Below are 25,166 nucleotides of genomic sequence, written 5' to 3'. Positions count from 1 at the left end.
AACATAAATAGCTAGTTGAAGGTGCAGAATTAAAATCCCAGTACTCACTGCACATGCTGGAAACTGCAATGAATGGATAATTAGGTCAAGGAGTGATGGTAGATTTTGATTATTTTTTGTTATTACTCTAATCCAGAGTACAAGAGAAGCTCTAGTTTCAGTGAATCCCTTTCTGCTTGGTGGTTTTTGAAACAGCTTACAGCATAAGTGTATTTTGTGCCTTTTCTTCAGTTTTATGCTATGTCTGTCTATAAATGTGGTTTAGACCATCTTAGTTTCAACATAGCACTTACCATTTTGGCCTCTGAATGAGCAGAATAGCTTGAAGGAGATAAATGTCCAGAACCACCAATCACCGGGGGACCAGGGATTCCAGGAATGTTAGGAACCATGGATAGAGGCCTTGCCAGCTAAAGCATAAAAGTAACTGATGAGTTTGTTAGTCAAATAAAGGCCTTTAACAGAGTTTACAAAATATGCAAGTGACAGGAATCCATACCGATATAACCGATGGCATCTGCACATGAGGACCTGGCAGGAAAGGGACAGTATGCCCATTTCCCAGATGCATCATTAGTGGGACAGAACTGCCAGGCGAACTGTAAAACATACAATAACCACACTGTAACACAGTATACTGCAGCAAGCACAAGCTTAAGGATAATGGAGAAGACAAAATGAAACATGGAGGTGCAAAAACTTGATGAGAAAACATAATGTTAGACAACAAAACTAAGATGAGAGGATGGAGAAGGTAAGAAAGAAATAATAAAAAGTAAGTCAAGGGATGAGACAGAGACTTCAGAATAAGAGTGGCGATGAAATGTGTTATTTATTAAATGACAACATAGGATAACAGAAATTTCCATTACAGCTGCCTTACCCCAGCTGTCTGTTGGATGGCGGAGCCTGTGTGATGACAGACGTGGGGGAAGGCAGTGTAGGATGCAGGGGGTCGTAGCCCAGGTGGAGGGGTAGAGAGCCAGGTCGAACTATTGTCGGAGTGGGAGTAGAGCTGACCTGTGGCTTCAGTGGCACCTTAACCAGAGCAAAATAATTTGCAACATCATTTGCAATACAGACATAAAATAATGTAGGATGAACCCTTTTCATGAAAAAATAAAAGCATTATTTTTGTATAAGTAAACATCATCCTATACACATATACACTATACATAAACCTAAACAAGTACACATCTATCAAGCTTTATATTTAAGATGATTGGTGTGGCAAAATATGAACATTTATCCAAACTTTCCCATTTCAAAGGCCTTTTTGTAAGTAACAATGCCACTGATAACGGGTGTAAGGACAAATAGGCAGTGATAAGTTGGGTATAGCTGTGCATACATTTACCATAGACATTAAAAAATGTATTACAATAAAGAAAATTAAATGTTTTGCCCAGAATCCCCTCTTTCAGATCATTGTGGTTTGCTCATTATAGATGTATTCTTAACGGCACTTTTCTATGTACAAGAGCCATATGCACATAACAGCACTGCATCGTACCTTTTCTTCAGCAAGAGAATTTGGACTGTCAGGAGGGGACGAGTCCACTTCTACTGGTTCCTCTTCCTTGATTTTTATGTCAGGGGTAGATGGGAGAGACATATCCAGTGGTCCTGCACTCTGTGTTGATGAAAAACCATACTGGCATATAAACTTATATGATATAAACTGTCTACTCTAATTTTAAAAGACTTAAAATACTTGCAACTTCTGCCATTAAAGGTAAAACAAAAAAAAAATAACAGGATAAACCGATAATATAATATGATAATAATATGATAAGATAAAATACATCCAGCATAATTTCAGGGCCAGCATCCCCTATATAATGTGCCTTAATTGTCCAACGTACAGAGTGTTAAAAATAAACACATTATACAGGAAGTGCTGGCCCTGAAATTATTCTGTGTGTAGAAAGACACATAGACACACTCATATACCCCAGTAGCAGCTCATTAAGCATGGTTGCAGACTCTGTTACAATAGTTTCTCTCAAAGGGCATCCATTACATAAAAAGACTTCCCCCAGCGGACACACATAAGAAGCAACTGCCCTAGCTTGCTCACAATGTTGTAGAAGCAGGATCAGGGAAGACACCACAAGAACCCCCTTTCTTCAAAGTCAGTTGGTTATTAATTATGGTTTAAAGCTGTAAAATGATTAGCCTTCCCATTCTGGCTTTTTCTATACTGCACCTAAAAATCTTCCCTAGTCCTTGGCATCAATGACCACTTTATCAAAACATACTAAATGTAAGACTTTCATTTTCATCTAAGCACCCAGATAAGGGTTTAAATTCCAAGCCTGAGAGATGCAGAACAAAAACTGTGAACATGCTAACACCAACTGCAAAAAAAATTCTCTATTGCTCTCTACAACAAACTGAAACATAATGCGTCTCCTTTCTGAATATAAGGCACACAACACTTAGAAGCCATGGATAGTCTAAGTTTTTACCTTCTTGTCATCATCATCCTCTGCTCCCTTTTTGAAATCATGTTCAAATGAGCTGGCAATCTCATTAAACAGTCCCACTTCTTCACAATTCTTTAGGAAGCGTGTAGGGGTTGGGGTTTGATCTGTAAAACAGAAAGAGTGCTCCATAAGGATATAATACAAAAGAGATGGAGAATACATTGGTACTGTAGCACAGTTTAGCTAATTTGGGAAAATGTCGGGCTCTGACAAACAGCTGCAGCCTCTGTAAATACTTCACTTCTTATCAAAATATTGAATAGAAAGTGCATTATTAAACAAGTAAAGTGACAAGCTAAAAGTTAAAGCGTGCTGTCAAATGCAAGAAAATGACAAAGCATTACACTCAGCGCCTAATGAAATGGCTAAAAGCCCCAAAGCCATTGATGCCTACCATATATTAGATACAATACCTGCAATGATCACAGAGTCTGTCCTTGCTGGTCCAAACTTTAGAGTCATTTCATGTTTATGCTTATGTACAGCCAAATGGTCTTCATTTGTAAAACGCTGTAATAGAGAACACAAGAAGGCACAGTCTGCATTAAGGTCCTAGTAAGGTTCAAAATTACAGTAATATAAATCACATAGCAGGGAATATTATATGAAAACCACATGGTTTTTGGTAAAGCAGAGACCTAAAGAGATGCCTTTGCATAAATACTCACCAAAGGTATACACATCAGGTTTATCAGGCAACCAAGGAAGCACCATGTATGGTGGTACCTAAACTGTTTACTCCAAGCAAACACAGAGAAAGAATATAGCACAGAATAGGGAAGGATACCCCTTCCTGGTCTTGAAAGCAGAGGCAGGTATCCCTAGCATTTCAACTTATTATTATAATGATCTTTAACTTCACTTGCCAGGTCCTTCCATGAGTGAACTTTTTTACATCACAATGCTTTTTACCAAGTGAGTTATGTCTTGGTCGTTAAAGAAACATGTCTCAGGGCAAACCAGTAGATTAAAGGAGAACTAATGGCTAACAAAGATGCAAGCTTGTATTTTGGCTTCTTCGCTATTAAAGGACTGTTGTTGCTTTGGCCTAGTGAAGATCTGTGCCTTGATAAGATGGGGGTCTACTATTGGCCTAAGCTTAGGGACCATTACACAATGGGATGGCGGGATGGCAGACGCGGCGGCGCGATTTCGCGCAAATCACCGAAAAAGACTCGCGAGTCTTTTTCGGCGATTTCCCGAAATCGCCCCGCCGCGTCTGCCATCCCGCCATCCCATTGTGTAATGGTCCCTAAGCTTCGCCGATGGGATGGCAGGGGAAGGCAACTCGGGGAGATTAGTCGCCCGCGAACAGGGAGTTTTGCCGCGGGCGACTAATCTCCCCGTGTGCCAGAGCCCTAAGTGACTAGAGGGAGTCTATGGCAGGCGAATACAAATAAGAGCTATAATACATCAGGTGATAATACAACCTAGGTTCCCAGGTAAAGCTGTGGTAGTCAAAATGCCTTTCCATGTCTGTTCCATTTAATAGAATAGGAAAATGCTCTGCCAGCAGCAATGGCTAACTTTGACAATGACAAACCCTCCTGGTTTTTGCATTTTGTTGCCGCCAGCATCTGCCATTGCACAGGGTAGGCCATTGCTACCATGCCACAGGCCTAAGTAACCTAGCTGATGTTGATCCCGGTTGGATCGGATCACAACGATGACCATATAGGTCGTTGGTGCAAGGTCCATATCAATGAGCTGATGTGGTTCTCATTACAACAGGAAAAATCCCATCTGTCCAATTTTGGCCAGATATCAGTTGGGTAGGCCCGTCATAAATGGGCAGATAAGCTGCCAAATTGGTCTGATGAATCAGCAACTTAAATCTGCCTGTGTATGGCCACCTTTAGTGTGCTTGTTACTAACCCTGCACCCATGTTCTTCACCCTATGCTGGCTGCTACTATTGTATTCTTCCACAGTGGTAAAAGAGCACCTTAGTGCGTGTACAGTCCCTTACATAAATAAGTTTGCCGCCTCCCCTCCACCCCCTCTTTGACTGGAAACCCTGTGTAAGAAAGCAAAGTAATGTAGTATTATACAGAAAGAAACACACTATAAAAGTACAGCAGTTTCTCCTGCTTGCATGGACTTGCACGTACATTATATTCCCTGACATGCAGCAAGCAGAAAGAATCTTAGCACAGAATTGTCTTACAGCACAAACATAACATTTCTAATTATGTGACCATAAATTATTACCTCTCTGTGATCATTACTAGAGTACCCACCTAAGTGCCACTCTGTAAGATGAGTAGCAATGGCAGAGAGGATGCTAGTTAGAGCAAAGGATAGCTGTTAGAAATAAAAGTGATACTAAGAATAAACAAGAGTGGAGCTGAACACAATTGTGACATTCTTTACAACACAGAGCTACATTCCTGCAGCCAATAAAGTGAATAAAGGGCACTGTGCCCCCTCACATCCAGCGGTTTTGGTGCCAAAACAATCTCACTAAAAGCAGGCCCCTGGAAACCGTGTCCAGACATGGCACGCACAGCCCGAGGAAACATGAGAACGTCAGGATTACTCCATACATACAATCACAGAGCCATGCTCCTACACTTCCTCTGGGCTGAGGGGAAATATATGCGGGGGTGGAGGACCCAGAGAGGGTAGAAAGACACCAGAGCCCAGCAGCACAAATGAGGGCTAGGAATGGATAAGCTAGATTTAGGATTCACATACCTTCAACCAATGCAAATTGGATATTAATGGGAATTTAGCCTACATACACAAATACCACTATTAAAAGTAGATAATGATAACCCACTAAAAGCTGCTCATACCAGCAATGGGTACAGGCAGCTAAATAAATTAGTGTGTCTTGATAGCAGTGCAGAGAGACAAAAAATAAAAAGTAGTTTATTAGTATTACTATAACAAAAGGAGAAACCTGCGGTAACAAGATTTTCCCTACACAGTAGATTCACATAATTTTCCTTTGCAGCCCAGTGCAGCCACAGCCCTTTACAGGGAAGATCTGTGCCCCCAAAGATGCCCCAGTAGCTCCCCATCTTCTTTTCTGCCGATTCCCTACACATGTTCTGTGCTGCTGTCACTTACCTGAGCTTAGGGTACATGGAGTGATTCTGGGGATGACAGGTTAGATGATGTAGTGGGGCACAGCAGCCATATGGGGGAAGAGACTTGATTGTGGGTACGGATATTGACAGGGAGGATCGCAAGTTATAAATGTAAAATTTTAATGCTGGTACCAGTATTAAATGTATGTTTATAAATGCAAGATGTCTGACTGGTAAAATGGGAGAGCTGCAGTATGATTGGTGTTTGGTGTTGCTGAAATGAGTCACATGACTGGGCAGTAAAAATAGGAGGCTATACCTTGTTTCGAAGGGACAGAGGCAATAGAAAAGGAGGAGGGGGTGTCTGTAAAGCAAGATTTAAAAGCCAATATAAAGGAGGAAGTGATGCTGGTAACAGAGCTGAATCCTTATTGGTTGAGCTTCTCACAGATAGTAAAGAATCCAGCAAATTTATGGTAGGGGGATGCTATAGACCCCCTAATGTAAGCAAAGACGAAGAGGCTCAGTTCCTGTTGCAAATAGAAAAAGCTGCTAGTTTGAGGCAAGTATTTATCAAGGGGGATTTTAATTACCCAGGAAATAGTACTGCCGGGACAGTAAATGGGATCAAGTTTATAAACTTGCTGCATGACAACTTTATGTCACAGGTGGTTGAGGAGCCAACCAGGAACCATGCTATATTGGATCTAGTGTTCTCTAATGACCCAGAACGTATAGCAAATGTGCAAGTGCTTGAACCCCTGGGTAATAGTGACCATAATGTTATGCCATTCTATAGATAGAATGCACAAAATAAAAAAACATTTGTAATATAGTTAGACAAAAATGTAATCTACAAAGGCTGGAGTTAGCCAGAACAATATTTCCTGCTTTCAGCCCTCTGACTTCTTAGCAGTCAGTAACCAATCAGTGACTAACTAACAGCTTAGAGAGGAGGAAGTAGTGTTCGGCCCCATTATGCTAGACATCTGCCCACTCCAGCCTTTATAAATTACATTTTTGCCTAACTATATTGAACATTTTTTTTATTTTGCGCAGTCTATTTTAACCAATTTCATTTTTACACTGCACTGTTCCTTTAAGAAGTAGAAGCATTAAGATTGACCCTATATGCCAAGTAGTGCTTAGTCCCTCCTGTGGACCAGCCCAATCAGATATCAGTACTTCTAGTGGCCACTTATACAATACAATACAATCTATTAGCTTCTGGTCTCCCTGGAAGCCTATTCACAGCAGCAGAGGCTCTGACCCTTTAGCTGTCAATTTGTGTGTGCTCCTGATTAGACAGCTGGAAAGTCTCTATTTGCAGTGTGAGTAATGTCCTGGACATTACTCAGGGACAATAATATCCTGGATGACTAAATTAACTCTACTGAATGGAAGTTGGAAAAGGCCTGGTGTATGTGTGTAAACTTCATAAGAAGTTTTACAAATTCTAAAACGACTAATTCTCTTTTGAGACTGCAGAAAGTTTAAGGGAGACATATTGGATAAATGGGGGGCAACGCTTATTTTGTAGGCAATTATGAATAATATCCGGTGCTGGTTTCCCTTTGGGCTAAACATTAACCCTATCTGTAACAATGGCCCCTTTATTGGAGCTCCCTATAGATCCTCTCACTTCTCTGTCCGAGTTTGAAATGGAGAGTGGGCGTGTCCAAACGGTCCCTGCCAGAAGCACAGTAGGAGGGGGAGAGCCAATCACAGCCCTGCAGTCACACAAGCACAGACAGGCTTCAGTTCCCTATCAGGTCAGCCTAGCTGCTGATTGGTTCCTATCCTACAGTGCAGGGTACGGAGGGCCGCCGGCTCCCCAGCTCATCCAGAGAATTCAGCCAGCAGGAAGTGGAACAGATGGGCGGGGCTAGTGGGGTTTTGTGCGAATTTCTCAATAAATCAGTCTGATACACAACTTTTTAAGCCCAATCCTTCTATATCTAGAGGAGTATAATTCCCTGGTACATTCATAATTTTTATAGGATATGTCCCCTTTAAAATACATGAAAAACATCTGCGTTTAAGACTGGAAGAAGTCAATTATAAAAGCAGAGGAGAACAGATCGGTAAATTAATACAAATGCACTGCTTTGTAGCAGCTTCAGGGGCACCCTCCTACAAACGCTTGCCTGTTATTCCTTACTTCTCTCTGTAGGAAAGCAGCTTTGTGTGTAACCCCCGGAAAGTGACAGTAAGGTGACTACTATGTATGTGCTTTATAAAGAGGGAAGTTCAGCAGCCAAGTCAGACAGAGACCATCTGCAGTCTCTTCACAGGAACATGCAAGCTATTACTCCTGAACTTCAATAAACAGTACAGGCAATATGTGCGATTACTCATCACATGGGATCCAGAGGAAAAACTCCAAATATCACATCATTTACTAATAGTATGCAAGCAAGTAGGGAATAAAAATGCTACCTTAAAAGTGGTGTACATTAAGTTTTAGTAAGGTACAGATACAACTCTCAATTGGCTTTTACTATTTTGTGTGATCTCTGGATGATTAGCTTTCCTAAGGGCAGGGGTACACGGGGAGATTAGAAGGGATTGTGTTTAAAAAAAATGCTCGTTTTGTTCACCCCACGGGATTAAAGCTGAAAGGCTGCACTTCAACTGCATCTGAGAAAAAAGTTGTCTCTGTCCAAATATTTATGGACCTTACTGTATCCTACAGAAAGAAATACAGTTTTTAATTGCAACTATATTTACAAATAACTGCAAAACTATTAATTTGTGAGTATATAATAATGTATGCAATGATGTCAAGTTGCTAAAAATTTTAATTTCTTTCATTACAGAAAAGCACAATCACATTGTACCTGTTATATACAGAAGAGAAATGAATGAATACAATTAAGCTAAAGACAGAACTGCTTTCCAAGAAAATGGGTAGAAATAATTTCTCAGCGCATTCAAGCTTTCACCCTGTGAATACTATCTGCCTTATTAAGTATGAGTAAGCTCATGAGAATGAGGAGGAATGTTAGTGACAGCATAGTCTGACATAGCCATGACAGGAATGATTATCCAGAGATTGTAGAGAGTGAAGCTCCGCCCCTTTTCTTTCTGAGTTCTCCTTATCACTTCGACTACTTTGTAGTCAAAGAGGAGAGCCTTCTGCACATGCCTGACAGGGCAGAGAGAAAGCAGGAGCCAGTGCGTGCACAAGCTGTTTTTTTTATTATGTTGGTTGAAAAACTGCACATGAGATTTAGAAGAACAATGCGTGAGACTTGGAAGAGGAGCGCATGTGATGTGGAAAAGCAGCACGCGCGTCTCCTGCATGGTGTGAGATTGTATTAAAGAGTCAGTGTGCACCCATGCATGGAGGGGACATGTGCCTGCTTCCTATATGACGTTTAGTGGCGGGCTGGGACTGCAGCACCTTCTGAATAGTTTGAAAGATGGCTCCTGCAACAGAAAAAAGCCAGGGGAAGAGCAGTACACACTAAACATAGAAGGTAGTATTTGGTTACTTTTTCAGCTAGTATATGCTGTAATATGGGTGCTCTAATGCTGTATATAGGTTTTCTGTTTTAAACATTTACATCTCCTTTAAACGGTGAAAATTCAAAGAACAATGGAAATGAGAAAGTTGTTGCAAAGGGCAATACACTTAAGACATGATTTGGTGAAAGCAGATGCTGGTAACAAAATCCTATTGAGAGAGAGAAAGAAATCTGCAGAGGAATAATATGTGTGGCAACTGAGCTGAGTGTAATTAAAGTAGAAGGGGATCATCTTTACTCATCTAATAACAGGCCAGAAATAAGTGATGAAGGGTATTTTTTTTTCATTAGCTGTTTATTTGCATGTAAGTGCTGGTATACAGTGGAGGAAATTATTATTTGACCCCTCACTGATTTTGTAAGTTTGTCCAATGACAAAGAAATGAAAAGTCTCAGAACAGTATCATTTCAATGGTAGGTTTATTTTAACAGTGGCAGATAGCACATCAAAAGGAAAATCGAAAAAATAACTTTAAATAAAAGATAGCAACTGATTTGCATTTCATTGAGTGAAATAAGTTTTTGAACCCTCTAACAAAAAAAGACTTAATACTTAGTGGAAAAACCCTTGTTTGCAAGCACAGAGGTCAAACGTTTCTTGTAATTGATGACCAAGTTTGCGCACATTTTAGGAGGAATGTTGGTCCCACTCCTCTTTGCAGATCATCTCTAAATCCCTAAGGTTTCGAGGCTGTCTCTGTGCAACTCTGAGCTTGAGCTCCCTCCATAGGTTTTCTATTGGATTAAGGTCCGGAGACTGACTAGGCCACTCCATGACCTTAATGTGCTTCTTCTTGAGCCACTCCTTTGTTGCCTTTGCTGTATGTTTTGGGTCATTGTCGTGCTGGAACACCCATCCACGACCCATTTTCAGTTTCCTGGCAGAGGGAAGGAGGTTGTCGTTCAGGATTTCACGATACATGGCTCCGTCCATTTTCCCGTTAATGCGAATAAGTTGTCCTGTGCCCTTAGCAGAAAAACACCCCCAAAGCAAAATGTTTCCACCCCCATGCTTGATGGTGGGGACAGTGTTTTGGGGGTCATAGGCAGCATTTTTCTTCCTCCAAACACAGCGAGTTGAGTTAATGCCAAAGAGCTCTATTTTGGTCTCATCAGACCACAGCACCTTCTCCCAGTCACTCACAGAATCATTCAGGTGTTCATTGGCAAACTTCAGACGGGCCTGCACATGTGCCTTCTTGAGCAGGGGGACCTTGCGAGCCCTGCAGGATTTTAATCCATTGCGGTGTAATGTGTTTCCAATGGTTTTCTTGGTGACTGTGGTCCCTGCTAATTTGAGGTCATTAACTCCTCCCGTGTAGTTCTAGGATGCTTTTTCACCTTTCTCAGAATCATTGACACCCCACGAGGTGAGATCTTGCGTGGAGCCCCAGAGCGAGGTCGATTGATGGTCATTTTGTGCTCCTTCCATTTTCGAACAATCGCACCAACAGTTGTCACCTTCTCTCCCAGCTTCTTGCTAATGGTTTTGTAGCCCATTCCAGCCTTGTGCAGGTCTACAATTTTGTCTCTGACATCCTTGGACAGCTCTTTGGTTTTTCCCATGTTGGAGAGTTTGGAATCTGCTTGATTGATTGATTCTGTGGACAGGTGTCTTTTATACAGGTGACTAGTTAAGACAGGTGTCCTTAATGAGGTTGACTAATTGAGTAAAAGTGTCTAACCACTCTGTGGGAGCCAGAACTCTTAATGGTTGGTAGGGGTTCAAAAACTTATTTCACTCAATGAAATGCAAATCAGTTGCTATCTTTTATTTAAAGTTATTTTTTCGATTTTCCTTTTGATGCGCTATCTGCCACTGTTAAAATAAACCTACCATTGAAATGATACTGTTCTGAGACTTTTCATTTCTTTGTCATTGGACAAACTTACAAAATCAGTGAGGGGTCAAATAATTATTTCCTCCACTGTATGTGGATGAGACAACCCAAAGGTGACAGCTTCAAAAACATAAAAGTGCAATTAGAAGAGGGACTTAAAAGGCACCAGTGGCTATCCATTTTAACAGGGATGAACATTCAGCAAAAAACTTGGGTTTCAGGTAACAGGTGGGTGGAATTGCAGTTGCTTTTATGGGGCCATGGGTACCAGTGTATCATGTGATACAGAAGGTATGGTTTTCTTTGGTCCCACTATGCCTTTATTATAGGCAGAAGCGACTTTAGGGGAGCTGAGAGGCCTCTCATGCACAACTGTGTGCCTCATGCATAGAAAAGGGCACTTAGAACTTTCTTTCCATAATCCTATGCATGTCACCCACCCATCCTCCCTGCCCAGCACAGTCTCTATGAACTGCCCAACCTCACCTCTAAATGCAGAATGGAGTCATGATACCTGTTTGTCCTGTCATCAACCCACCCTGACTGCTGCATTTAAGGACCCTTTAAAAGTTAAGTCTTGCCCTTTGTCACAGCATTCAGCATGTATCACACTTTGTGCATCAGCTAATCTGTTTACTAAGGCTCTGCAGGCAAGTGCAAGGGCACTGAGAAAAAGCTTATTTAGCTAAGTTAAAAAGCACTGGCCTTTGGAGTCTGGCTGTACTGGCCTAATGCTGGAAACAGAGTTTAGCTCTGGTGGGTGCAAGGCAGCCCCTGTTTTTACCTCCTTCCAAAGGGCAGGCAGAAAAAATAGGAGTGTCAGAATGAAGTGTAACTTAGGCAATGGGAAAATGGGGGACGCCTATGTGCCACACCCCGCCCAGTGCTGCTGAACACAGGCAGCATAGTATTCATGGGCCGAAAACAGATCTCTGTGCTCCATTTTTGGACAGCAGAGGTACAGCAGTTCTTCTACCTGCAGGACAGGGTGCAAATAACATGGTACATAGCCCCTTTTATTTAAAAGGTAATAAATCTGCTTAATTAAATAATTGTACTATGGCAACAGAAGCCCATCCTAGTAAGGTCACAAAGGTCAAGTGAGGTACCGACAGATTTTATGTTCTCAGCTGTGTTAGCCGGGGGACCAGAAAGCCAAGTCCAAAAATAACAGCAAGAGGAGACCTAGCAACCATGCAGTGTTTATACCTCCATTCAACAGTGCCCTCCTCCCTCCAGGGATAGGGAACCTAACTGTTCTGGGCTCAGCAAGACTAATTGCAAACATGCTGCCCTAAATTGTCTTGCTAAGGATCAGCACTTTCCCTGAACATATTATGATGCCCAACGGGTTTGGTAAGTGTCATTTAGGCCCCTGGTATGTGGGCATATTGTTCACTGTTACACTCAGGCAGAGAGTGCTGCCATGTGTTAGCACTGTTTGTGCTAGTGAATGGCAAGCTGCCAACTTAATGCACATGAAGAAATACATGTCCAAGTACAGAACTAAGGATGAAACACAAAGTTATTTCTAATAGTGATGGGCAAGCCAGAAAAAATAAAGCCACAAACCCTTATCCTGCACCCAGCTCTAACCTGCAGAATGTTAGCACTGTCTGACCTGCACCCAGCCCATACCCACGACTTCCTGCTGCGTACACGACTTCTGCACACACCTCTGGTTACAAGACAGCAAATATTTGGGAGCAGAGGGGGGAGTGCACTTCTCCAATGTGACTAGCACCCAACCCAAACCGGCCTTACCTACATGTCCTACAGTTTTCAGGTAAACCTCCACTTCAATCATTTTAAGCCAAACTCATAGATTTGCACAATGGTGTTGCTATCACTGGCCACAGGGCTGAATTAAACAGTTTAAATTAAACAGTTTAGTGTAAAAATGAAACTGGGTAAATAAAAACATTTCAGGATAGTTAGTTAGGCAAAAATGTATTCTATACAGGCTGGAGTGGGCAAACTACGGCCGGGCCCACCTCTGCTCTAGCATCTAGTTTGCTATACTGATCCATTGCGCTAAGCCATGGCAGGGTACTGTATTTCCATAGGCGGATTTTCAATAAGGCTAGGGGAGGCTAAGCCTCCCCAAACCTGCTCTGGCACCCTAAAAATAAAATAAAAAAACCAGGCTCTGTTTCTGCACTGTGCTGCAAATCTTCTCCTGTCCCTGCAAGCTCCGTGTTATGCTCTAATCAGCTGTGCTCTGATTGGATCTTTCTTCTTGTATATTCTCCAATCAGAGCACAGCTTTCTTGACAGACAGTAAAATTGACCAATCAAGACACAGATGCAGACAGGGATTGGGAAATTTTGCAAACTGCAGAAATGAAGACTTAAAAAAGAAGAATCTGCAGACTGTAAGTTTACCCATGAACCAGCTTTGAACTTTGCTGCAGTTTTCATCCCACAGGTACTATACTGTATATGTTCTAAAGACTGACCCACTAGCTGGAATTAAATTGTTTTTTGTCATCAGACATTTATAATATCCCCTACCCTAACAGATGGAGGGTAAGTTAATTTTTCCCCCTGACAAAGCTCATTGTGCTTTTATATATTTGTTTTTACTTTTGTCATTGTTTTTTTCATTTATAGTAAGTTACAGTGGAGCCAATGTTATGTATCAGTGCCAGTGTTATAGTGCCAGGGCCTGAATATCTGCCATCTGTACCCACTGCTCCTCATGGCATATAATGTGCTGGTTTTGTATATAAAGTCTGTGTCTCGCTGTATATAACGTGCCTGGGATGTCAGTACCTGCTGCCTCACTTTCTATAAAGCTAACTTAAACACATCTAAAGGTGAGGTTCACTTTTAAGTTAACTTGTAGTATATTATAGAATGGCCTATTCCTAGCAACTTTGCAATTGGTCTTCCTAGTTAATTTTATATAGTTTTTGAATAATTTGCCTTTTGCTTCTGCCTCTTTCCAGCTTTCAAATGAGGGTCACTGACCAAAAAGTATTGCTCTGTGAAGCTACAGTTTTATTTTTCCATGCAGGCCCCTTAACTATTCATATTCCCTTCTCTTGTTTAAACCACTACCTGGTATATAAGACCCTAGCAACCAGATAGCTGCTGAAATACCAAATGGAGAGCTGCTGAACAAAATGCTAAATAACCGAAAAACCATTAAAAATAAAAGAGGACCAATTGCAAATTGTCTCAGACTATCAGTGTCTACATCATATTAAAAGTTAATTTAAAGGTGAACTACCCCTTTAACCTAACTGAACACAAATATATAGAGAACCCCTAACAGAAGTGCACATATGAATGCTTTTACATCCTAAGCATTTTAGGGTTAAAAAAATCCCCCCCACCCGCACTTTTGCACAGTATCCCTGGGAGTCAGTGGGAACGGCCAGAGGTAGTTGGGAGGTTAATTTTTTACACCAGCAGTGAATCCACTAAGTGTCACATTAGCTGTAGGTCAGTCTGTGTCTGGGCCATCTTTAGCCTCCCCAAACAAAAAAGTCATACTCCGCCTATGTGTATTTCATTTCAGTCAGGGCTGTTTTAATAAATGGGCAAAAGGGGCTATAGAGCTATAACTTTTGGAAGAAGCATCCTATAGAGATGGAAGACTCCTCATTTTAATCAACTGGCTCTACACTACAGTATGGTTGTTTTAATTTCTTTGTCTTTTTTCTTGTGGCATCACCATTTCATCGTTTTTCTGATCCCAGGGCTGTTGTTCCTAGTTGTTCAGTAAAAGCAGACCATTTCTTTACCGTCTACCCCACTATAATGAAGTTGATGTGCTTGAGGGTTATTCTATCACAAATTTCCTGGGGTGGGGCTCAATATTGTAATTTTGCCCAGGGCTTGCTATCTTAAAGGCCCGTTAGCCCTTTCAATCCGGCCCGCCGTCTCCGGCCCCCTTAAAAGAATGACGGGCCCTGATTGGTTGCGCACGCACGGGCGCAACCATATAAAAGAATGCACTGGGGAGCCGGGGAACAGAAGGACGGGACGGAGGAAGCAGCGGGTTGCTGGAGGAGGAAGCCACAGGTCATGGCGGATGCTGGGGGGAGCTGGTGGGAGGATTTTGAGGAGAAGCTGGAAGATGCTGGGGTGGGGAACTGCAGGATGCTGGGGTGGGGAACTGCAGGATGCTGGGGAACTGCAGGATGCTGGGGTGGAGAACTGCAGGATGCTGGGGTGGGGAACTGCAGGATGCTGGGGTGGGGAACTGCAGGATGCTGGGGTGGGGTACTGCAGGATGCTGGGGTGGGGTACTGCAGGATGCTGGGGTGGGGAACTGCAGGATGCTGGGGTGGGGAACTGCAGGATGCTGGGGTGGGGAACTGCAGGATGCTGGGGTAGGGAAATTCAAGATGCTGGGGTAGGGAACTTCAAGATGCTGGGTAGTGGAGCTGCAGGATGCTGGAAAGTTGAGCTGGTGGGGAGCTGAGAGGCCCCATAATTTCTGATGGCAGCTCCGTGGCTGAGCCAAAAAGTTTGCCCACCCCTGTGCTAGAGGCTACCTGGTGCTAAACTCCCATTTCTCTTGTGCCACCCTGCAACCCCTCATTACTGAACTAAGTCAATGACAAACAGGTTCTGCCCCCTTTTGGTCACAAGTTGATGAAGGGCTACCCATCAGTAAAAGTACTGTACTGTAAAAAAGTACCTGTACTGAGCCCTCTTCTGCAGCTATTGGCTCAGCAATGTCCCTCTTTTAGCTTTACTGCCCCACTATTCTGCTGTAGGGGAGCTGCTTTTGCATTGACAGCAATAGTGTAACAGTAGCTGAAAACCATAACATAGTTATTTTAGTTTTTTATTGAATGGAACTTTGTGGCTATGACCTTGAGTGCGTGTGATTAAAGAGGAGTTCTCAAAAATTGAGCGTGAAATAAATAAAAATTTGCCTCCCAGGTTTCACCTTGAAAATTTGGCAACCTTAGCTGCAGGGGCAGAGCATTGTCTCAGTAGGATGGGCACAGTACACATTTGTCCAGTTCTGGAGCTGCCAACAGACTGCGTGTGTGGGGCCCTCTGACAGGCATACACAACCAATATCTGGCTAAAAAAAAATTACCTTATGTCGATCAGGCAGGTTTCCATCAGGGCGAGATGCACATTGACTTGTTAATGTGGTCCTTGCCCCAACAACCTGCATCATGTCAATGTGATCCGATCATTTGGCTAAATGATCAAATCAATTCTATGTCGTCCACCTCAAGGTGGTCATTATGGGGGAAAATCTGCTTGTTTGGCAACTTTGCAGACCAAGCGTATATTTCAGCATACAGCCAGCTTAATAAAAGAGAAAGCCAGACAGATCTGACAACGCAAGCTTAGCTGAGGCCTCACTGCCTTTCTGAAATTACATTTTCTACTTTACAGCATCATCAGGTTTTCTCTCTCCTCCCTCACTCCTGTGTGCCAGTCTAAGTGCCATTTGCTCTTTGTATATGCCACTCTCCAGACCTTTTACCCCTTTCCCCATGCATCATTCTCTTCAACCACAATGCATCCAGACCTATCTCTCGGATACAGCTTAAGAGTAGACAGCAGTATTTAGAGATTCGTCTTACCTGCCCACAGCCAAGAGCACTACACACAAAGGGACGGTCGTCTCCCATCTCTCTTGCTAAAAAAAAATTAAAAAAGAAGTGTTACAAGTTATTTATTTTAATAAATAAAAAAATGAATAAGGCATGTACAAATAATGCATTCTTTCTACTGAATACTTTCTTACTGTATTAAGAATCAGGTAGTTAAGGTAATGCAAACAGTTACTTATCACGGAAAGTGATATCTCATTATTATTGTTTATATGTTATGTGAATGTTACCAATTTTGCATTTCATGGGTTTCTTTTAGGGTACCAGTCAGCATTCCCTATATTTATAACTTTCTTTCATAACAAAGATAGACACATATCTATCCTTCAGAATTGTATATACATCATCAAAAAAGACAAAAGCCCAGCTTGTTAAATGTTGGTTCCTTAGTTGTTACAGAACTATAACTCACAACACTTCCCTGACTGTTAAGTATATATGGTAGAATCCTGCAGTCAGCAACACCAAGAATAGGACATCCTGGAGTAGAGAAGGTTTCTCTTCCCAGTAAACCTTAGGTACGACTGCCTTTTGAAATGACTCTACCATAAAATCTGGCATGTGTATTCGGCCATCAGGACAGTACAGAGGTTACTGCAGTAAGATGCCCTGTGGCAAAGGGAACTCTAAAGCTGGCCATACACGCACTGATACTATTGTATGAAACCTCGTTTCGTACGATATTCGGTGCGTGTATGGCATGTCGGTGAGTCGACCGATATCGCAGGAAGCTGCTGATATCGGACGACTCGCCGATCGGCCAGGTTAGAAAATTTTGATCGGGCGCCATAGAAGGCGCCTGACCAAAATCTGCCGTCAGGGCTGAATCGGCAGAAGGAGGTACAAATCCTATTGTTTCTACCTCCTTATCTGCGGTTTCAGCCCTGACTGTGTGTGGCGGATCTGACGATGTTTCGTGCAGATCGCCACGTGTATGGCCAGCTTAAGAGATGTAAAATAACAATCTGCAGGTCAGAAAGGGGACAGGCAAGTGGGCAGGGTTTGGGAGGATCATAGGTGGGGTTTTGGCATAATGGGTTGTTGGGCGGACCCTTTTCCCAGGGTTCCAGGTGCCATAGTTTTGCCAACATGGTGGATTCATGCAGCTTAGTTAAGATAATGTACAATGTCTGGATAATGGGTTTCTGGATGATATATGATATATATATATATATAGCCTGTCATTATATATATTATATATATATATATAGCTAGCAACCAATGAGACAGTAACCGTGGAGAGATTCAGCCTACAAACAGCCCAGAGAAAGCGCATGCAAGGAATGCGATTACTGGAAGGAATTCAGTGGGTGTGAAAGTGCCAGTTGCATTCCTTCCTCTCTGTAGAAGTACTAGCCAATGTCGCCCAAAGAAGAGATTCTGTTGGGGGCTCATATTCTTGCTGATTCATATCAGTCTCTGACTCATTTTATAAAAAAAACTAAAAGCAAAACCAAATGAGGCATCTCCCTGACTTGAATTTCTCATGCAGCAGTTACATACTGATGCTTTTCTTGTTAGTTCTGCCAAAAGATAATAACAGATGAAACAGTGAACTCAGAAAGCTGCATTACCTCTGAACTCTTTCTGCATGAAAGATTCATGGCGTAACAGGGACTAATTCTCTATACAAGTCTGAAAAGAACTGATTTTGGGTCGTAAAGCTGCGGTTTATGGAAGGGCCACATTTTGATGGTTAAACTTTTTTCAATTCAGACAAATTAAATTCTGATCATGGCAAAAATAACAAAGTGAAGCCTAGTAGGTAAATGGTAATGGTCATAATTTTAGTGATTTTTTAGCTGACTTAAGGGAGAAGACACAGTAGCAGCGACTAAACACTCCATGTGTCTTCACCCTAAGGTATGAAGATCCAAATTATAGAAATACCCCTTATCTGGAAAACCCCAGTCCCGAGCATTCTTGATAAAGGGGCCCATACCTGTATTAGAATCTGAATTCATACACAAGTATAGGTTCTAGTATCTAGAAATTCTAGAAAGTGGACTGTCACCCAGACATAAAAAGCTGTATAATAAAAGTTTTTAAATTAAACATGAAACCCAAATCCTTTTTTATTAACACATCCATGACCATTATAAGGGCATTTAAAAATCCTGGCTGTCAATCATATATTGCTTGCCCCACCTCCATGCCTTAGGCATAGAGGCTGGGCAGACATTGGGGGTCATTTATCAATACTGGGCAAAATTGCCCATGGCCAGTAACCCCTGGCAACCAATCAGATTGTTGCACTCATTGTTCTACCTGCAGCTGGCTGGAAAAAGCAAATCACTGATTGGTTGCTATGGGTTACTGCCCACGGGCAAATTTGCCCAGTGTTGATAAATGAGCCCCAGTAACTTTAACTTTCCATTCAGCACTTCCTAGTTGTCACTGCACTTCCCACTTTCCCCCTCCATCCTCACCATCTAATTGTGTCCCAGTGCAAAAGTATGGGCATCTGGCCCTCCATTCTATCACATAAACAAGATTTTGGCATGATGCAAAGCTTCTCTTAATAACAGTGTCCAAAATATGGGGCCTGTCTGCTTGTTGGCCTTCCTGTAATTTGGAGCTTTTTGGATAATAGGTTCGGAATAAGAGATTTCATAGCTATACACATACACTGAAACATACATGTTAAAATCCAGCCCGTGTGGTGTTCAGACTGTTTACTGGACTACTGCAATTCAGTCTTATTGGACCAATACAGAAATGTGATAACCAATGTATCTCTACATAAGTCAATGACTACATGAACCAGTGGAAGCCTCCAAAGAAATGGTGACTTCAATACAAACGCAAAACAGCTTTTGCCAATATCCAAGAAGGGTCAGTTGACCTACTGGGTCACCCTAGATACCACCAGGTTAACTCTCATTTAATGCAGTGGTCCAAAGGTGGAACCTAAAAATGTCAGCCTACAACTGCTACCCACAACATTTAATTATATTCTAAAAGGAAAGGCACGCACAAAAGTGTTGGTTACAAGCTCTTACAAAAACAGTATGACTAGCCAGATGGACCATCCCAATTATAGCAGCTAGTTAGATAGATGTGATTGTGATTGCGAATGATAACATATCCCTGTGTCAGTAATATTTACATAAAAGGTAATAATAATATTCATAATCTATATCAATCATTTAAAAATAGCACTGCAGTATTTTGGGCCAAATTCTATTCAATGAGAAAAGCTTATCTCCTAATTCAGTTCCAGATTTTACTGTAGACTTCTATTGAGTTTCCATGAGAAAAACCATGAGATAAATTGCATTGCAATTGCAGCTTGTACTTTATTTCTTCCGGATATTTAAGTATTTGTCCATTGGCTTTGCTTCTTTTGCCTTCCTGACAGCTCTTATCCCTATCCACTGGCACATCTCTAGAAGATCACCCCGGGCAGCAATGTTATAAATGTAAATGAGCCTCTCAGAGTAAGGGAAATTGATTCTGCCTGTGCCATGCAAGAATGTTGCTCTGTTCTTGAGTGTAGAACACCTGCCATAAATCTAGGTAAGACTGATGTTTTATGGCAAAAGGAAGATAGCAACCACAGGAGTAGAGGGAAACACCAGGGCTGCCATCAGAAACTTTGGGACGCCAAACGTTATTTATATGGGCCCCAAAAATCACAAGAGCACAGTACCAAAATTTTGGCCACGCCCCTTGTGTGTGCAATATAAACAGCTGATGTTACTCTACAATAAGCAGTTCATATAGAGTTTCATTTAGTCAGTCAGTTCATTGGGGGTCAGTGGAGTTTAACCCTGTTCAACCTACCTGCCCCTGCTCTGTGCTGTCATTGCTTGATATGGAAGTTACATACGTTTTTGCATTAGTTATGTAAACTGTGTTTAGTTTTGGGGCACAATGATATTGACGTGGGGCCCAATAACTAGTCGGTAGTAGTTTATAAAAAAAATAGTAAAAATAATAATGTGTTAAGTCAGTATTTTAATTGGGGGGTTAGCAGAGTTTATATGTAAGTTATGGAAGTTTCTTTGAAAGTAACGAGTTGTCACATAATTTATGCAAATAGCCTAAGCGTAGGGGCCCAATGGTGGTAAGTGGAGTTTGTCCCTGCAAAGGTTCTCTGCATTGTCTTTTGCTTAATATTCAAGTTACTTAGTTTCTTAGGTGTTTTTTGCGGAGGTTACGTAATTGCGTAATTTTTGGCATAGCTTAACAGGCTAGGCCCCCTTACAGAAGAAGATTTCACGGGGCCTGGCACAACTGAACCCCCTCTTCCCCTGATGGCAGACCCGGGAAACACACTTCTTTATGCAAGTCACACATGGCAATAATATTTCAGAAGCAAAGTAAAACTACATCACTTAACATAAATTTACAAATTGTTTTCAGGCATAATCTAACACCTCAATCCCATTTTAAAAATGTGAATTATTTGATTAAAATGGAGTCTATGGTAGATGGCCTTTCCGTAATTCAGAACTTTGTGGATAATGGGTTTCCAGATAAGGGGTCTGATACCTGTACAGCCATATCACTTGAATTAGTCATTATCATTTGCCTCTCAATAAATTATCAGCGGCAGGAACATAAATAAAACAAAGCACTGAACCAAATATGTGTGTAAAAATCAGCTGCCTCCTGTAATGCCCCACTGCTATGGGTGGTTTCAAATGAGCAATAATACAGATGCTTTCTGATTAGATGTAAAAAAGTGATTTATTCATTTAACTGAAAAGGTGATGTTTTTGACTAGATAAAGGGCTGGTGTGAAGCCAAAACTGTTGCCGCTACACAAAGGCATTCGAATTTTTGAAAACGGCCAATGGAGAGTTTGGGGCCTAACATCTGCACCTCGTCCTCAGGGACAAGCAGTTGCCGTTAAAGTGTATGGCAGGTGGCAAGGACAGTATTGGGCTTTTCTCTAGCCTTAACACTTAAAGCTGGCCATACACCTGAAGATCTGCTTGTTTGACAAGGTCGCCAACTAGCAGAACTGATATGACAACCTATGTGCTGGCCCATATAAGGCTGATCTGATCATTCAGCCCTTGGGCTCAATATTGAATCACTAAATGGGTGACAATGTAGGCTATTGGAAAAGGATCGCATTAACAAGCTCTGATGGGGTAGGCCCATACATGGATCTGAAGAGGCCAAATTTCATCTTAAACCCCCCTGTCATAACCTTGCCAGACAAGTGTACCTTGCTACGTATTGCTAGCTTAAAGCAGGATAAAAACCCTTTATCACGTTCCAATAACTTTTTTTTGCAAGTGACTTTGGCTGATTTCCCATTGAGAACATAGAGATAAGTAGGCTTAGCTGAGGTAAGTAAAGAAAATGTTCTGAGATCCTCTGTTATGACCAAAACTAACAATATTAAAGCTTGTGTAAAAACATGAATGTATTTCATTAATTGGAAATCCTTTAATGGTGAAAGCATCATTTATTGTAGAGGAAATGGTAAGATCTTCTTCCTCAGGCTGCATTACTCTGTATTGATATGAAGGATCCCCATGCTTTCTGCCCTCTTTACTCACATTCACATTGATAGTAAGATTATTGCTTGTATGGGGGATACACTTTCATATAGTCTTTGGATAAGATTTATTGTTAGGATACTTTTATCTATTGTCGTGTTAATTTGTGGGCATGTCCATGCTCTGAGCATTTATCTTGCTAATGTGGGATTTCAATATGGCATCATTTATCTCTGTGGATTGGCCAATCCTTTATAGGTTGCATATGTCTGCAAGAGGGCTACACTGGGGGTAATGCAGTAAAAGCTGGAAAGTTTATAGCAGGTGTAGTAACCTATAGCAACCAATCACTGTGGTAGAGTTAACTAATCACCTAACTGAAAGCAAACATCTGGGGACTTATTTATAAACATAGGGCTAAATGGCACAAGTGCAGTTTCTTATAACAATAAACAGTTTTAAGCCAGCTACTACCAGGTCCAAAAGTAGTGCATAGGTCTGATTGTTTGCTATAGGCAAATGCAACTTTGCCGTCTAGCAACTAGCTTAGTAAATCAGCCCCCTGCTTGGCTTCCATTGGTTAACAGACCTGGTGCAAACTGCTTTTACCACATTAAAACTAGGCATACATTTAAAGACCTGCTTATTTGTAAAGGTCTCCAAAGAGGTGAATTTATCCCAGTATATTCACCTTCATGTGGGTAATATTGTGCTGGGAATGCAGGCCATCGAGGTAAGGACCACATCAACAAGCCAATGCTGTCCTCATCCAGTCAGGATTTTAAACCTGCCTGGTCAATATCTGCCCACTTTTCAGCCACATGTCATTCATCCAGGCCCATTGGAGGGCTCCATACATGGGCCAATAAGCTGCTGACATTATCTTTATGAATATAGGTGTTGTGGGCTCAGTTGCAGGGCAGCACTATTAGCCTTTAGCTATTGATATCGGCACAAACATCTGGCTGTGCAGAGAGGGAGGCAGCTGTAACCCAAATACAAGCGGCACCTCCAGCTCCAAATGTCCTTTGCTCATGTGGCTGCAAATGAGAAAGCGCCGTGCTATTTAGGGCTCTGGCACACGGGGAAGATTAGTCGCCCGCGATTAACTCCCTGTTCGCGGGCGACTAATCTCCCCGAGTTGCCTAGCCCTGCCATCCCACCGGCGAACATGTAAGTCGCCGGCGGGATGGCAGACGCGGCGGCGCGATTTCGCGCAAATCGCCGAAAAAGACTCGCGAGTCTTTTTCGGCGACTTCCGGAAATCGCTTCTAGGTCACAGAGTTAATGACAAAAAAACTATATTTGTGTTGCTTCTTGTCTTCCCTGAAAGCTCATTCCGAGTCTCCAGCCGTAGAAATAATCCTGACAGCATATAAATCAGGGCCAGGTACCTATCATTCAATCTGTGCATAAATTGTGAACGTGGGCTCATAACTAGGCAATGTGTCTGTAGATTTGAGGTCGCACGGGTTTATTGATGACGCTGTGGGAACATAACAATGACACAGCCCAATATCGTTGCTATATCTATTGCTCCCATGGTTGTTAGGCACCCCATAAAGCACAGCAACGATCACTGAGCCCTGAAAATCTCCACCCCGGCAATATACAATAGTATATCTGTCATTATCTCTGTGAAGCTTACACACCCCCTACAGCTTTGTATACTCAAAAACACTCCTTAAAAGACATTGTACCCACACCTTACACAGTGTTACCTTACACCAGGGATCCCCAACCTTTCATTCCTGTAAGCCACATTCAAATGGAAAAAGTTTTGGAGAGCAACACAAGCATGTAAAACGTTCCTGGAGGTGCCAATAAGAGCTATAATTGGCTATTTGATAGCCCCTATGTTGACTGGAAGCCTACAGAAGGCTGTGTTTGGCAATTACACTGGGTTTTTATGTAATCAAAGCTTGCCTCCTAACCAGAAATTCTAAAATAAGGGCCTGCTTTGAGGTCACTGGGAGCAACATCCAAAGGGTTGGGGAGCAATATGTTGCTCACGAGCCACTGGTTGGGGATCACTGCCTTACACATAGCTGTCACACTGTGTACACAGATTCCAGACTAATACAAAATCAGACGTTACAAGATATATAGTGGGGGTGAATAATTATCGGTGCAGCTTTATACCCAGTACAACAGCCCTACTAACTGGTAATTGTATGTGTTCTCGTAAGCCTGCTCCTTATCCCACACACCTGCCTTACTCACACCTTGTGCAGCACACATGCACAATACATGCACACATACACAATACATGCAAACATACACAAAAACACTTGTTTTCCTCCTATTGGTGTCTGTAAGTTATCCAACCACTTAGAGTGCAAACTCTAAGATGCAAGGATCTCCTTCTTTCATGCCACTTTAATATTCAGAACTTAAACATAACTATATTTTTTATTTATCTTTTAATATTCTAATATTGCATTTCCCCATTAATGTATTGTTCCAGTGAACAGCGTTGCATACACAATTATAACTTTATAAATAAAAACAAATATATACATACAATTTCTTGCTATGCTCCTCAAACACGTTACCCCCCAAAACATGAACAAATACCAACCCAAACACAGCTTGCACACCTCTAACATGCAGCACAAGGCAAAGCTCCCACAGTTACTGGCAGTGAATTGGTACCATTATGGGCAGATAGTAGCACAGACACACTGGCACCTGTTGCTGCCCCATCTGTTATATTAGACGACTATATGTTTATTCCATGACTTTCTAACCAGCATTGAATTGCCCCAGTTATAAATTTTTCCCAGCCATGTCTGTGTGTCCATAGCATAATGTATATAAATGACTAAATAAAAACCAGGAAGGAAGGAAGAAATTCCCAGTAGGTACACAAGATTGCTCCATTTATCCCAAATCTCCCTTGTCGCAGGCAACTAATCTCCCCGCAATGCCATCCCACCGGCTAGAATATAAATTGCTGGTGGGACTTCGGCAAATCACGCCGCCACGTATTCCATCCCACCGGCGATTTACATTCTAGCCAGTGGGGAGCACACCAGACAGTTTCTCTTCAATACCCTGGTGCCAGAGCGGGGTTGTAAAACAGCATAAAAAGGTGTCGGCACTCACAGGATTTGCACGATCATATTGAAGAAAATACTCATAAATAAATGCAAACGGTGAGGTTTAATAATCCTATGTTTATTAATCCTTCCCTGACGAAGGTTCCAGTAGGGAACC

At 41.9% G+C, this 25,166-nt stretch overlaps 1 protein-coding gene across 1 annotated transcript in view; it reads right to left on the bottom strand.

The window, feature by feature from the left end:
- The window catches only part of atf7 (activating transcription factor 7), a 56,209-nt gene that overhangs the window by 5,689 nt on the left and 25,354 nt on the right, over positions 1-25,166 (bottom strand). The window contains 7 exon segments of the mRNA NM_001045752.1: positions 294-410; positions 500-599; positions 884-1,038; positions 1,514-1,633; positions 2,472-2,593; positions 2,903-2,999; positions 16,459-16,514. Coding sequence (NP_001039217.1) covers positions 294-410; positions 500-599; positions 884-1,038; positions 1,514-1,633; positions 2,472-2,593; positions 2,903-2,999; positions 16,459-16,506 — 759 coding nt within the window. The 5' untranslated portion in view covers positions 16,507-16,514.

This window comes from Xenopus tropicalis, chromosome 2, assembly GCF_000004195.4.
Source record: "Xenopus tropicalis strain Nigerian chromosome 2, UCB_Xtro_10.0, whole genome shotgun sequence".
NCBI lineage: Eukaryota > Metazoa > Chordata > Amphibia > Anura > Pipidae > Xenopus > Xenopus tropicalis.
The sequence above is the reverse complement of the archived record's forward strand: the minus strand, read 5'-3'. Positions and strand labels throughout refer to the sequence as shown.